Consider the following 15,266-nt stretch of genomic DNA (forward strand, 5'->3'; position numbering starts at 1 on the left):
CATAAGAATAATTTAGAAATATGAGGAATTAGCATGCATACAACCAAATATTATTTAGTTTTAAAAAGAGCAAGAATTGTGATATTAAGGGAATGCCACATTATATCAAGTAAAAAAACAGATTTAAGAGCAATGTGGTGTTTGAGGAGAAGAAAGACAAAACAATTTAGTAACTGTTATTTCTCTTTCAGTAGTAAGTAAGGTTTATTGAACCACTAAATATAATATTGAACAAGCAAAAAGTAGAAACAGATAGTTTTGGAGAAACATAAGCATCACCCCTACTCTACAACCACAGGCTTAATGCAGCACTAACTGTAACATTGAATAGGTAAAAAGTGGGAATACCACAGTTGCACAGAAGAATAAATAGGGGCTAGGAGTAACAATCAAATCACAATTTATTCACCTAATTTTTAAACATTTTTTTGGCATTCTACATAACTACCACATACCAGAAGAAATATACAATATTGGTCCTTTTGAGAGACTGGTATATTTTACTAAATATTATGGTTTCCAGCTGCCACCATTTTGTTGCAAAAGACAGGATTTCATTTTTTAAATGGTTGAGTGGTATTAAATAGTGTCTGTATATATCACATTTTCTTTTTTCACTCATCAGTGGATGGGTATCTGGGTTGACTTCATATCCATAGTGAATTGAGCTGCAATAGACATACATGAAACTGCAAATTTCTGAGAAGTCTAAAGGGTATTTTTCATAATGATTGTACTAGTTTATATTCTGCCTATGATAAGTTTCTCCTCACATGCTTTTGAGTATGTTTTTATTTTTTATTATACACTTTCTAAGTGGATAATGTGAAACGTCATTGTTGTTTTATCTTTAACTCCCTGATGGTTAATGATTTTGAGCATTCTTAAATGTCTATTGCCATTTGTATTTTATCTTTGAGAGCTCTTGTTCATGCCTTTGCCCATTTCAAAAATAATTTCAAAAGAAACATTCAGGGGAAGATGAGAATTGTGTTGATGATGTTAAAATGTGAAAAATGATGGAAATGGTCTTACTTCCCTGTTCCTTATGTAAGACAAATAAGAAAAGTCAGATTAAATTAAGTATTTTGGAAGATGGTGAGGAGTTCCTGGGTTGATTCAGTGACAGGGAGATGAGCAAAGAGCAGATACTGTGAGGTATAACAGGGCAGTGTTGACTCTCAAAGTCCTGATAGACTGACCAGGACACAGGCTCTTCTCATCACTAGTTCAGGCTTCCTCCTCATTCATCCTCCTCCGGGGTGCCCTGCAGAGCCCTCTCGAGAACGACCTTTAGGGGCTGCCTCTTCTGCTGCCGAAAGGAGCCAACAAAAAAGTAAATGATGGGGTTGGCACAACTGTTAACACTGGAAAGGACAGCTGTAACCAGGAAAAAATGGCCAAAATATTTATGATAAGCATGCAAAGTCTGGGTTATGAGGAACCAGAAAAAGCCAAAAGGCAGACCACAGAGGAGGAAGACCAACACAGTGAGCAGAATGGTCACATATAGCCTGCTTAGCTGTATGTGTTGTGATACACAGAAGACTCTGACCAGCAGGATGAGGTTGGATGCCAAGAGCACTGTAAATAAAAAAACCAGCCAGGAGGTTATGGTAAAATCAATATTCTTACACTGATGAATGAAATTATTTCTAAGAAAGGAGATACAATATCTTCCTTCCAAGATGCTCAGTATCAGCGCCAGGGCCCAGAGCAGGGCACACATGATAACTGACAGTTTTCTGGGGCGATGGCATCGGTACCATATGGGCCACAGGACAGACAGGCAACGCTCAGTGCTAATGGCACTGAGGATGCTCAGGCCCATAATGTATGGAAGGATTGAAGTGTATTGCAGTAACTCCCTGGAGATAGAGGAAAATTGGTAATTACTGATGGCAAGAAAGCGATCTGTGATGAGGCAGCAGAGCAAGAGGAAGTCAGCGATAGCTAGGTTGATGATGTAGACAGTGAAGCTGTTTCTGCGCATGTGAAAGCCCAGGAGCCAAATCACAGTTGCGTTTCCTCCCAGCCCAACCAGGGCAACGATGATGATCAGGGAGCCCAGAATCAGGTATTCCACAGGACGAATTGTAGACGAATTGCTTCCATTTGTTGGTGCAAGAGTCGTCCCCAACACGAGGATATTTGGATTCAGGCTTGGATTCCCTCCACTGGTGTTCCTGGGAACAGAAACAAGTGTTGAATTCCTATGCAAGATATCTCACCTCTTACCCTCAGATACAGTATTGTTATATGGAAATTTCTGTTCCTGTGTTTCAGGGAAGGGAAACAGAGGCTTGCAGAGATGAAGCAATTCATCAAGAGCCAGAAAATACAGGAACTTGGATTCAGACCTTGTTACTGCTGACTCTAAATATGGCATCTCTCTACTATCATACACGTCCTCTAAATGACATGGAAATGGTTTGTAGTTCAAACACTCCTGTTCCGTGTGCTACAGTTATGGATCCAAATATTACTCTGTACTGACCAAAGGTGATTATTTTACCCTGACGACTAAGAGCGGTCCATGTGAGAGGGATAAAGACTTTTGGTCCATGAAGGAGGTGAACACTTTTTAGCAGAGGTATAATGAGGGCAGGGCTCTGTGGCTCACACTGAACTACAGGGTTCACACACAAGACAAGAATGCTCTGTCTCCCTTGTTTCTAGCTCTGTGTGACACACACTGTGTTCTCAGTGTTTATGCAATGAGTGAAGGCAGCCATGAGGAACACTAACATTGTGGATCATGTAAGTGATAGGAAAGATGACAATTAGAACACATTTTAATATTAGAACACTCCTGGAAAGAGATGAACATTTTATTGATCATGATCTTTTCTGGGAACAGCTTGGTGCTTTTTAGAATGACAAATGTGGGCTCCAGTTACTGAAGCTGACCACTGAAGTGGGGACTCAATGTGGCTTTGCTGAATACCTAGGAGCATTGTGGTACAGGGTGTGGGGACTGGATTGAGCAGAACTGCTCAGCAATACAGAGGTAGGTGTCGGTGACTGAAATCTGAGAGTCACTAAGATAGATCTTTGCAGGATGGCTAACTGTTGTGCCATATGGAGTGTACCATACAAACTACATATTGTCTCTTAGGCTATCTTCAACAGAATGTCCTTTGCTAATGAAAGCATTTGCATGTTGTGTGTGGGGGAGGGGGAAGGAGACTGAGTGGAGGTAGAAAAAATGCAGGTCTTGGTATTTAAAGAGAGATGTTCATGGAAATGTCATTGTGAAAGCAGTAGCTTAGGCACAGCACACTAATCCTCTGTCTGCAATTACTGACATCCCACATGGCTGCCAGTTGGTAGTCTGGCATCTCTACATCTCCATCCCTAAGCAAGCTCCCTGTTTCTTGCCTAAGATCAGTGAGATGGTTCAGGTCATGTGACCATGCATCAATGGTGGAGACAGAGAAATCTCCTGACTCCTGGCATTGATTGGCTCATCTCTAGCCTCTGTAGCCATCTGGGGATTGAACCAGTAGATGGAAGATGGTTTTCTCTCTCACCTTCTTTCTGTAAATTTGCCTTTCAAGTAAAATAGATGAATATTTAAAAATGAAAAAATTACAAGCTTGGCTCTAAGTGCTTAACAGCTGGTAATTAATCAGTTATCAGATTGTCTCAGGCTTAATTCTCTAACATCTGTGAGGTAAGAATCATTAATTTTCTATTTATGAAAGGTGGAATTGGAGCTCATGTATGATGTTTTATTTGTCTCAATGTCTGACAGTGTTGATCTGAATATTGAAGGTCTGCTTTTGGATTCATGCATTGACACACCACCCACGCCTATCAATTAAGCATGTATGAAGGGAAAGCAGAGGAGATATTCTCAGGTTAAATTCTAGATGGCAATTAAAATTGTGGGTGAAAGAGGCAGGTGTTCAGAATGAAGTAATCCACTGGTTGAGATGTAACTTCAGTTTTAGGCTGCTCCACCTTTGATCCATCTTCATCCTAATGCATCCTAAGAGGTAGTGGATGATGGCTGGAGTACTAGGATTCATGCTGCTCTGTGGGTGATATGGATGTAATTCTAGAGTCCTATCTTTAGGCCTAGCCTGAAGCTTGTAGTCCTATCCTGTCTTTGGCTGTTGGCACTTGGGCAGTGAACAAGAAAATGGAGCATATTTCTTTCTTACTCTACCTTCCTCTTTCTCTTGCTCTTTGAAGTAAATGCAGATAAATATATTTTAAAAAGTGAAGAAACTGTGGTCATTGGGAGGAGTTAAGTTGGCCAATGGTGGTAGGCTGATGTGACAGGGGGTATGGAAAGTTGGAGATGGAAATTGACAGAATTGAGGGCAAAAAGAAGGGCAGAGTGTTTTCAGGACTGAGAAAATGGCATGCAGCAGTGAAATAGATGTGAAAGACTGTGAACTACAAACTGAGAGGGTGAAGGAGGGTGTCCAAGGATATGGAAACTCAGCAAAATTTGGTGAGCCTCTGTGAGTAGCTAACACAGGGAAGTGCCCATCTGTAGCAGGGGGAGAGGGGCAGGTGGACCCCAGGAACAAAACATGGCAAAGGGTGTCGCAACCTCTCAATATTAATTCTAAACTCAAATGACCTAAACTCTTTAATTAAAAACAGATTAACAGAATGGATCAACACACAGGACCCAATTATCTGTTGCCTACAAGAGACACATCTAATGAAAAAAGATGCTAAGAAACTGAAAGTGAATGGATAGAAAAAGATATTTCACACCAATGGATGAAAAAAAAATTAGAAAGTTCTAATTTCAGATGATACAGACTTCAAAGTGAAAAATATGAAAAGGCATACAGTAGGACATTTTATGTGATTTAAGGGAACCATTCATCAGGAAGTGATTACCATCATAAATATCTACACACCAAACACAGTGCACTCAGCTACGTGAAGCAATTACTACAGACTTAATGGAAGACATAGATGCGAATAAAATCATCCTAGGAGATCTCAACACCCCATTAACCCCAATAGACAGATCAACAAGATAGAAACTCAACAGAGAAACAATAGAACTCACATAGACAATAGAACAACTGGACTTAGTAGGCATTTACAGAACCTTTCATCCTACAAACACAGAATATACATTTTTTTCAACAGTGTATGGCACCTTTTCCAAGATCGACCACGTGATAGGGTACAAAGCAAGTCTCACTAACTTCAAAAAAATTGGAATCAAACCATGTACCTTCTCAGATCACCAAGAGTGAAACTGGAAATCAATGAGTCAAAATGCCCCCAGAAAACTTGTTAACTCTTGGAGGTTGAACAATATGTTACTAAATTAACAATGGGGCAGAGAAGAAATTAAGGAGAAGATAAAAAAAATTTATAGAAACCAACAAAAACTCAAAAACAACATTCCAAAACTTGTGGGAAACTGCCAAAGCAGTGCTACGTGGTAAATTCATTGCAATTGGTGCTATGTCAAAGCCCAAGAAAGACACCAAATAAAGGAATTAAACACACACCTCCAGAAACTGGAAAAAACAGCAGCAAAATGACCCCAGAATCAATAGGAAGCAAGAAATTATCAAAACAAGGGAGGAGATAAACCAAATAGAAATGAAAAAAATACATAAAATCAACAAATAAAGAAGTTGGCTTTTGAGAAGATAAACAAAATAGACACGCCACTGGTCCGATGACAAAGAAAAAACAAGAGAAAATGAGAATTAATAGCATCAATGATGAGAAAGGCAACATATTGACAGACACTGCAACCATTAAAAAATAATTAGAAATTACTACAAACAACTGTATTCCAACAAATCAGAATACCAATAGGAAATGGAAAGATTCTTGGACTCCACTACCTACCAAAACTTAGCCCAGAGGCAACACAGGACCTGAACAAACCCATAACCAAGGCAGAGATTGATTCAGTGATTAATGCTCTCCCAACAAAGAATAGCCCAGGCCCAGATGGTTTCACTGTAGAATTCTACAAAGCATTCCAAGCAGAGCTAACCCCAATCCTCTACAAACTTTTCAAAACAATAGAAAAGAGAACAACCCTTCCAAACTCATTCTATGAAGCCAACATCACTTTAATCCCAAAACCGGATAGAGAATTAACAGAGAAGGAAAACTACAGACCGATTTCCCTGATAAACATTCATACTAAGATCCTCAACAAAATTCTAGCCAAAATAATTAAAAAATTATCAGACAGATCATTCATCCAGATCAAGCAGGATTCATCCCTGGAATGCATGGGTGATTCAACATTTATAATCCATAAATGTAATGCACCACATCCAAAAACTGAAGAACAAAAATCATATAATAGTATCAATAGACTCACAAAAAGCTTTCTACAAATCCAACATCACTTCACACTAAAAGCTCTAAACTAGGCAGGCATAGAAAGAACAATCCACAACATAACCAAAGCAATATATAAAAAACCCAACACTGGCACCATACTGAATGGAGAAAAATTGGAATCCTTTTCACTGAGATCTGGGACAAGACAAGGATGTCCACTATCACCACTGATATTCAACATAGTACCAGAAGTATTCTCAGAAGCTATAAGACAAGAAAAATAAATCAAAGGACTTCAAATGGAAAATGAAGTAGTCAAGCTTTCACTATTCACAGATGATGTGATCCTATACATAGAAAAACCAAGAGACTCAACACAGACTGCTAGAACTTATATGAGAGTTTGGTAGAGTGGCAGGATTCAAAACAAATGAGCAAAAATTAATAACCATGGTGTATGCAAACATCTCTAAGATGGAAAAAGATTTAATAAGCAAGTTACTGTTCAAAATAAGAGATAAGAAAATGAAGTATCTAGGAATAAACTAACTAAAAATATAGATGACCTCTTTGGAGAAAACTACACAAACCTTAAAAAAGAAATTGAAGAGGACCTCAAAAAATGGAGAAACATCATGTGCCTGGATAGGAAAAATCAATATCATCAAAATGTTGGTACTACCATAAGCAATATATACACTCAACACAATTCCAATCAAATTACTCAAAACATTCTTCATAGAACTGGAAAAAATGATACAAGGGTTCATCTGGAAACACAAAAAGCCACGAATAGCTAGAACCATCCTGAAGAATAGGAAGTTAGCAGGGGGAATCACAATTCAAGATCTCTGGACATACTATAGGGCAGTGGTAATCAAAACAGCCTGGTACTGGCACAAAGATAGAGAGGAAGATCAGTGGAGTAGAATAGAAGCAATAGAAGGGAACCCACACAGATACAGCCAAATAATATTTGGCAACAAAACAGATGACAATGCAGGGAAATTGAAAGGTCTGTTCAATAAATGCTGTTGGGACGACTGGTCGATGACCTGCAGAAACAAGAAATTAGGCTGACATCTCTCACCATACACTAAGATCCAATCTACATGGATAAAAGACCTAAACCTACATCCAGAAACCTTCAAACTTTTGGAAGAAAATGTTGGAAACACTCTGCAAGATTTAGGTGTAGGCCCTGACTTCCTAAAAAGAACACCCAAAGCAATAGCAATCAAGACCAAAATAATCAAATGGACACCAAACTAAAAAGTTTCTGTATAGCAAAGGAAACAATCAACAAATAAGCAGAATCCACAGAATGGGAGAAGATCTTTGCACACTACATAGGTGATAGGGGGCTAATCTCTAGAATATACAAAGATCTCCAGAACAAGCAAAACATCAAAACAAACAGACCACTCAAGAAATGGTCATGGGAAATGGGCAGACACTTTACAAAGGAACAAACCCAAATGGCAAACAAACATATGAAAACATGCTTAAACTCCTGGGCAATAAGGGAAATTCAAATTAAGACATCGCTGAAGAACCACCTAATGGCAGGAAGAATGGCTCACATACAAAAAACCACCAACAACACTTGCTGACGAGGATGTGGGGAAAAGGGAAGCCTACTCCACTGTTGGTGGGGCTGCAGGTTGGTACAGCCTCTATGGAAATCAGTATGGAGAACACTCAAACAACTGAAAATCTGCATACTATATGATCCAACACTAGCATTTCTAGGAATATATCCAAAACACCTATTACACCAGAAACCAACATACATCCCTATGTTCATAGCAACACAATCAATAATGGCAAAAGCTTGGAAGCAACTGAAATGCCCGCGAACAGAAGATTGGATAAGAAAGCTATGGTTCATTTACTCCATGGAATACTACTCAGCTATTAAAAAAAAAAAAAAGAAAACAAAACAAAATCCAGTACTTTGTGGTCAAATGGGCCCAATTGGAAACCATTATGCTAAGGGAAATGAGCCAATCCCAGAAGGTTAGATACCACATGTTTGCCTTAGTTTAACATGAAATTATGTCAATCAGAAAAATAATACCTGTAAATTACAATATTATTTAAACCTCAAACATATTGTGATATAACCAATGGACCAACAATCAATGATAGACTGCTTATGATCGACATCAAAGAACTGAAAAGCCCAATGTGCTTTTAATGCCCTATGTTATTCCGTAATGGGTCAGGAGTGAAGAGAAATCTTTCACCTTCTTAAAATGTATGAGGAAGATGCTAAGTATAACCTATCAAGATTGTAACAGGTAACTTACAGGCAGCAGACTCAAGTCTGCATTAGACATTAGCAAAAACTATAAAGACATACAGTGGGATCCAAGAGCGATCCTGACAGCCTCTTAGCAGGAGATCATATGCACAGAGCAGTGGTGGAGTGGGGGTTGGACTCCAGAGTGGAGCAGGAGGACAGGAGGAGGCTTGTATCCCAACCCTGGAGACTGCTGGGTCCTCACCAAGGACTGTCAGTATGGGCACCAAGGACTATATCCCAACTGCCATGGAGACCATGGGGAATTGGAGTGCCTTTGGAGGCTGAGGACTCTGAGGTCATCCATTCCCTATTGGATCTCCCACATGGGATGGAAGAAGCTCAGATCCTTTCTCACAGGATCTAATCTCATTAGAATAACATGTGGGAGCCCTGAGCGGTCCTCAGAAACAGAAGAATTGTAAACATCCTTTGAGACTCGGGAGAGGAGCTTTCTCTGGTCCTTAATTAATTTCAACTTTGGAACCCCACTCTCTCTTGCAATGACCATCAGGGTCTCTCCGGAGCCCCACCAAAATTAGATTCGATAGAGACCAATAAGGAAAGGTTAGAACAGACAGGAAACAGTCAGGTTGGACTCACATATACCTTACTAGGTAGGACACAAAGATTAGTTACCTCTTGCTAAGGTATTAAAGATTTCTCTGCACACCCCTCCTAAAACTGTTCTGTGCCTCAATTGTTAACATGGTATATCTGAGTTATAAGCTTGTTTGGACTATCCTAAAATTTGTGAAGTTCAGGAAAAATCACACTTCAATACTATAAGCTGCTAAATATAAAAGTGAAAATAGACACGAGACAGCTGAATAGAACCCTATAACTGCTGGGGTCCGTGCAGTAGGTGTGAATAACATGAAGGTGTAAAGAGAACAGCCCCCCCCCTGCTTGGCAAGGCCCGGGGAGCTTCCAGCTGTTTGGCAGGGCCCAGCAGATTTCTCTCTGACCACCTTGATGCAGTTTCACCCCCTTTCACATGGACACTCAACCACCCCACTAAGAATTTTTGTAATCTATTGAGGCATTGTGTGCCCCTGTGAAATGGCTTTTACAACCAACATGAGCTTAGGAGTTGATGTTACTGATAATGTCTTGGTGATTGGGCCTTTAACTGCACACAGGAGTACAATTAAGCCCATGCTGTTTATGGACACCTTATTGTGTCCCTACCCATTGCTCTGAAATCTGGTCCAGACATGTAGCATGCTTTCTGGGAAATGGCTTGATAAGAATTTTACAAACTAATGGAAGTGATGAGAGTATGGGCTGAAACTGCTAGGACAAAATATATAGCTACTGGAACCCTAGAAGCTATCCTGTTACTGGGACCCTAAAGGCCATCCTGCTATGACAAAAATATAGTTACAGTGACCTTAAAGATTAGCCTGTCCTTGCAACTCTTGTAAATGTAGTTGCTTTGGCTGCCTTCATAATTTTTTAACTAGAGGAAATAGAGGGTGATTTTTACTAACATCATAAAGATATACTTTTGATTATTGTTTGATCATTTATGAGGTTATAGAACCTGCAGTTGTAGAGGGATTTAATGTTTGAAACTTTTTGTCTTAGATGTTTATGTTTTTTCTCTTTTGATGTATTTCTCCCATTAAGTGATGGATAAGTTGTAGAATAAGAATTGAAGTAGGAGTGTATTACTGAATAAGATGTTGTCTACTGAGAAATTCTTAGCTGCAGCATCAGAATGGATAATGCCCTGTCTTAAGGTGAAACTATTTGTAGAATTATCTTTGGAAACATTCACTTGCCCATTGTAGAGTTGAAACTTAAATGGTTCATTGCTAATTGCAATTCTTTCCACCATTATAACTCTTGTTTTACTTGTTAACAAACTATGTGAGCTTGCAGGCCTAATGGCCTTTAATGCCAATGGCCTTTAATCCCCATAAACCAAGACCCCAGACTTACTAACCCATACATAATTCAAGGTAGGGGTCTGGTTGTCACAGGTGTGCCAAGGATAGAACCCAGACTTGAGGAGAGCAAGTGGGGGTTGGCAAGCTGAGATAAACAAGGAATGTGGAATTCTTCCTCACTCACCTTTCAAGCTGTTGTAAATTGTGCCCCCGTTGAAGCTATGTCAAATTGCCCTAAACGAAAACCGTGTACTGCTTCTGTATAAATAAAGTGGACAGCTTTCTCTCATGGTCCACAATGATCATGGAATCCTAGTGGTCCGTCTCTCTCCTTGCGCCTCATCCATGCACCCTTCTCGAGCTCCGAACTCAGCTGAAGCTGGACTCTGGCATATAACCATTTTAAGGTGTATAGCAGCTGGTTGTGTATAAACTATAATTGAAATGTCAATGAAGTAGTCACAGGACGTGATTCAGAACCTGCATTTTTAAACATATTGGTCACTCAATACCATGTCAATTGACTTCACGATGTTGTAAATTGTTATTGAAGTTTTTAGTGGCTTTTCATTGGAGGGGATGATATTTGGCCAGTGCCACTTTCAGTCCACAGATGGTCTCCCATTGGAATTGTTGAATTTATCTGGACAATAGCATGCTGAACTCCACATGGTCCATGCCCGCAATGAAGGAATAATGATTGGATATGAACTGTATTATTGTAACAATATGGAGGAATTTAATATGGGGGAAGGCTTTTTGGAGGGCCTGAAGAAATCCCAGAGCTGATAAAACTGTCATAAAATGAAATATAAAAAATAGAAGAAGAAATTGTAGTTCATGTGGGCCTTATTAGCTCTCTCAACAGGATTAATGTATAAGAGAGAATTTGCCCTTTCCCTAATCACTCAGGCTTCCTATCTCTCTCTCTCTCTCCCCTCTCATGCCTTGCAAACATAAAGGCATTTATCACGAGGAATGACAGCCAGATGGTCCTCATAAGATCTAATGCCATGTTGTTGAGAGTTCCATGATAGACATAGTGTTTTTCTATGCACATTACCCAGACTCAGGTATTGAGTTATATCAACAGAAAATGGATGAATATATTTCAGATTCTCTCACTTGCTAAGAAATTTCTTGCAATTGTACTTCACTTACTGTGAGCCACCATTGGGTCTAAATCAGAAAAGAAATCCAGAAAATAGGGTTTACCAGCTTTGTTTACCTTGTACCCTAATATTTCTCATGGATTCCTTAAGTAATATTATTATGTTGTACTCGTTTAACACAGGAAGAATCTGAGGCTTAAATGATAAAGAAATTTTCCTAAGATTATAAGGTGTATTGAGAAATTTCCTGAAGTCATTGAGAGCATGAGTTAAAGTGACTCTATGATTCCTGAACCCTGTCTGAGAACACTCAACTGCTATAGACAAAATTTTTAACCCATGAGGAGTTCCCAAAACATCTTTGAATATAAAGCTTGAGAAATCACTTGGTGCTCCTGAAACTGCTAATTTACGCCAAATATTCCATCATTCTCCAGTGTCTTGTCTTACCACTCCTCAGACGAAGGTTTAGTAAATGTCTTAAACTCACTATTGTTAAGGCAGTGTGTAGTGCAGAGGGTATAGCTGCCACCTGCAATGTCCATAGGGTTCTGGTTCAAGACTGCACTGTTGCATTTCTGATTCAGACCTGTGCTAATCACCTGTGAAAAGCAGTCGCATGGCCCAAATGCCTGGGTCCATGTCACCCATGTACAAGACCCAAATGGAGCTCCTGGTTTCTGGCTTTGGCTGGTTCCAGTGCTGACAGTTGCAGCCATCAGGGGAGTAAAAAGCACGCAGGATATCCCTCTTTTTCTGTGCCTCCTTTTTCTGTAGCTTATACTTTCAAATAAAATAAATCTTTTGTTAAAAGTCACTTTAATATGGATTTCTATTAGGATAGCCACATTACACTGAAAATGTTAAAAATATAGTTCTGCTTTTATGATTGTTTCCATTTTTGATGCACCTTTTGACCAATGTGGATTTATGTGTAAATAAAAGTGACAAAGAAAAAATGTGAAAACATGACAAGATAACTGATGGGGATGAATGGAGAAATGATTCATTCAGAAAAAGCAAGACAAAGGACCTGGAGTTTATACGGAGATGTGACGGGTAGGCTTATTGCTGGACCTATTTTCCTTCACCTTCTCTGCCTTCACAGGAAGTGTTCCCAGTACTTAAGTCTAGGGATGGAAACAGTGCTCTGGTGGACTTTTCATGTGGTTTATCATGCTACTTTAGCCTAGTTCCTCACTTCATGACCTACTCTTCCGTTATCCCAGTTTGCACCATCTTTTACTCCCAGAGACCTTGCCAGATGTACAAAGGAGAAGCACTTAAAAAAACACGTGACAAGAGCTTAGCTCTGAGATTCAATGCCATCATGTCATCTCCTGAAATTCATGTTAGAGGCAGCATTGTCTCCCGGACAGGACAGAAGATATGTATGGTTGGTATTAAGGGGAGATGTAGACAGATGAATCAGAGAGAAACAAACACCTCTTTTACTCCCCCTTGGACTCTCACAGTTGGGGTTGCAGTCTGCCTTTTACTGAAGGAACATCCACAATCCTTGATTTGCTGTCTACAGGGAGAAACCAGGCTTTTGAAATTTTAGCACAGACCACAACTGGAAATCAGACATTTCTTGTTAAGTACTCTTACCTTTCTTCCATTCTTCTCTGCAGCTGAAGAGCTCTGGTGATGGTGCAGATAAAACTCCTCTGTCCTTTTGATCATGAGATGCTGTGAGGAGCTGGCCTCAAAACTGGTGACCCAGTGAGGCTTATCAAGTTTCTGGAGAGCTTCTTGATTTCCTGTACAGGACCAAGAGCAAATCAGAGACAGAGCCCTTCAGATCACAACCTCCACCAAGATGTTGCTCCCTATGTGTCCCATTAACTCATAGATAAAAGCCTCCTGTTTCCCTCCACTACTTCCTGTCTCATTCCATCCCATTTGGCTCACCTTCCTTGCTATAATTGCTTTTTTTTTTTTGCCTTTTCATTACAAACTAAAATCACAAGCCAAAGTAACAATTCCAAGGAATGTGACATTGTTTGCATTTTGGGGCTTAATAACTGAATAATGAAGCAGTTAAGGTTTACCATGATTTGACCCTTCTTTGTGGCTTTATCCTTGCTGTCTTTCATCACATTGTGGTAATGTATCCAGGTGTATGCCCCCATTTTCAGTGATCAAGAGTGTGTCAGGTTGAAATTTTCCATGAGTTCCATCCTCCAGAAGCCACTACTTGACACACTAAACCCTAATTTATTTCACATTTGCATTGAAAGATGAAGAGATAATCACTCTTAACATAACCTGCTTCCTCCATACTTCATAAACTTTGACTTTATTTATGTCAGCAACAGAATACTGATTCTTATTGCTTGTCAGTTTCCTTCATGTACCCATGCTGCATTCATATTCAGCTACTTATTTTAAAACAAATGACACTTAAGTTTTATACTATTTCAACTATTCTGAGATGTTCATCTAAATTTATCTGAAAAGTATTTGTTTAATAAGAACTTTGTTGTAGGCTAAATTGATTGCATACAACATTTCCATGTGAAAATCTTAATCTTGAATTATCACAAAGTATGATAGTATTGGAGGTGTAGTCCCTTCTAAAACTTTTATTAATGAAGAGAGATCATTTAATCTCCCTCAACTTTTACTCAAAAACCTCTTCAATCTGCTGCCATTTATTTTCCTTTATTTATGCAATAATGTAATTTAAATTTTCTTTATAATAGTAAGAGATAGTCTTTGAAGATACTTACATTAACATGAGGCTGTTAGGGCTTTTATCCAATTTAACCCACTATGACTTGTACTTTTACAAGAGCAGAGATTTTAACCCAGACACAAAGAGATACTGGTGGAAGTTCTCAACTACAATCAAGAAGAGGCACCTCATAGGAGCCCAAGAAGAAATGCCACAATACTCTTCTTAAAATGGCTAAAATTTAAAAAAAATGTAGTGTGAATTATTGGGACCAGTCTTTACAATATTCTTGTATTGCTGGTTAGAAAGCAAAAGGTTGCAGCTACTCTGAGATCCTTTTGCACTTTCCAAAGTTAATATCTGCTTAATTGTATCACCCAAAACTTTACAACTGGTGGTAGAAAGTGATAATCATCTAAAACTATGTACATAAGTTTTTAAGAAAAGATTTATTTATTATTTTTATTGGAAAAGCAGATATACAGAGAGGAGGAGAGACAGAGAGGAAGATATTACCTTCGATGGTTCACTCCCCAAGCGGCCGCAATGGCTGGAGCTGAGCCAATCCAAAACCAGGAGCCAGGAGCTCTTTCAGGTCTCCCATGTGGTTGCATGGTGCTAAGGCCTTGGGTCACCCTCAACTGCTTTCCCAGATCACAAGCAGGGAGCAGGAATCTGGAAGGGAAATGGGGCTGCCGGGATTAGAACTGGCGCCTATATGGGATTCTAGTGTGTACAAGGCGAGGATTTAAACCACTACGCTATTCTGCCAGGCCCCATAAGATTTTATAATAGCTTTATTTACAACGTCCATATTGGAAACCCACCAAATTTGTTTTTCTGTGATAAGTGAAAGAAAGCTTAGTACTTCTATCCTATGAAATGCTACTTTGCTAGAAGAGCAATCAATATAAAACTTGTGACATGTATTGATACAGGTTTGAATGGGTCTTGAAGGAAAAATACTGAGTGAAACCAAA

General features: G+C 39.2%; 1 protein-coding gene across 1 annotated transcript; it reads right to left on the reverse strand.

Moving 5' to 3' along the window:
- Positions 1-1,243: 1,243 nt before the first annotated feature.
- LOC121161820 (mas-related G-protein coupled receptor member A-like) lies at positions 1,244-12,151 on the reverse strand. Its single transcript, XM_040988449.1, has 2 exons — positions 12,057-12,151; positions 1,244-2,186 (listed from the first exon to the last, which is right to left on the reverse strand). Exons 1-2 carry the CDS (start codon positions 12,149-12,151, stop codon positions 1,244-1,246), a joined length of 1,038 nt encoding a protein of 345 aa, XP_040844383.1.
- Positions 12,152-15,266: the final 3,115 nt, after the last annotated feature.

The sequence above is a fragment of the Ochotona curzoniae genome, unplaced genomic scaffold, assembly GCF_017591425.1.
Source record: "Ochotona curzoniae isolate NIBS_2020 unplaced genomic scaffold, NIBS_Ocur_1.0 contig_4877, whole genome shotgun sequence".
NCBI lineage: Eukaryota > Metazoa > Chordata > Mammalia > Lagomorpha > Ochotonidae > Ochotona > Ochotona curzoniae.

What these genes read in the sequence shown, in the direction of transcription:
- LOC121161820 (XM_040988449.1), bottom strand. Translation starts at nt 12,151, where the DNA reads ATGGACATTGCAGGTGGCAGCTATACCCTCTGCACTACACACTGCCTT. An exon ending in AAACCTTCGTCTGAGGAGTG is followed by an intron (nt 2,187 to 12,056) that starts GTAAGACAAGAC and finishes TTCTGTTCCCAG; the next exon opens with GAACACCAGTGGAGGGAATC.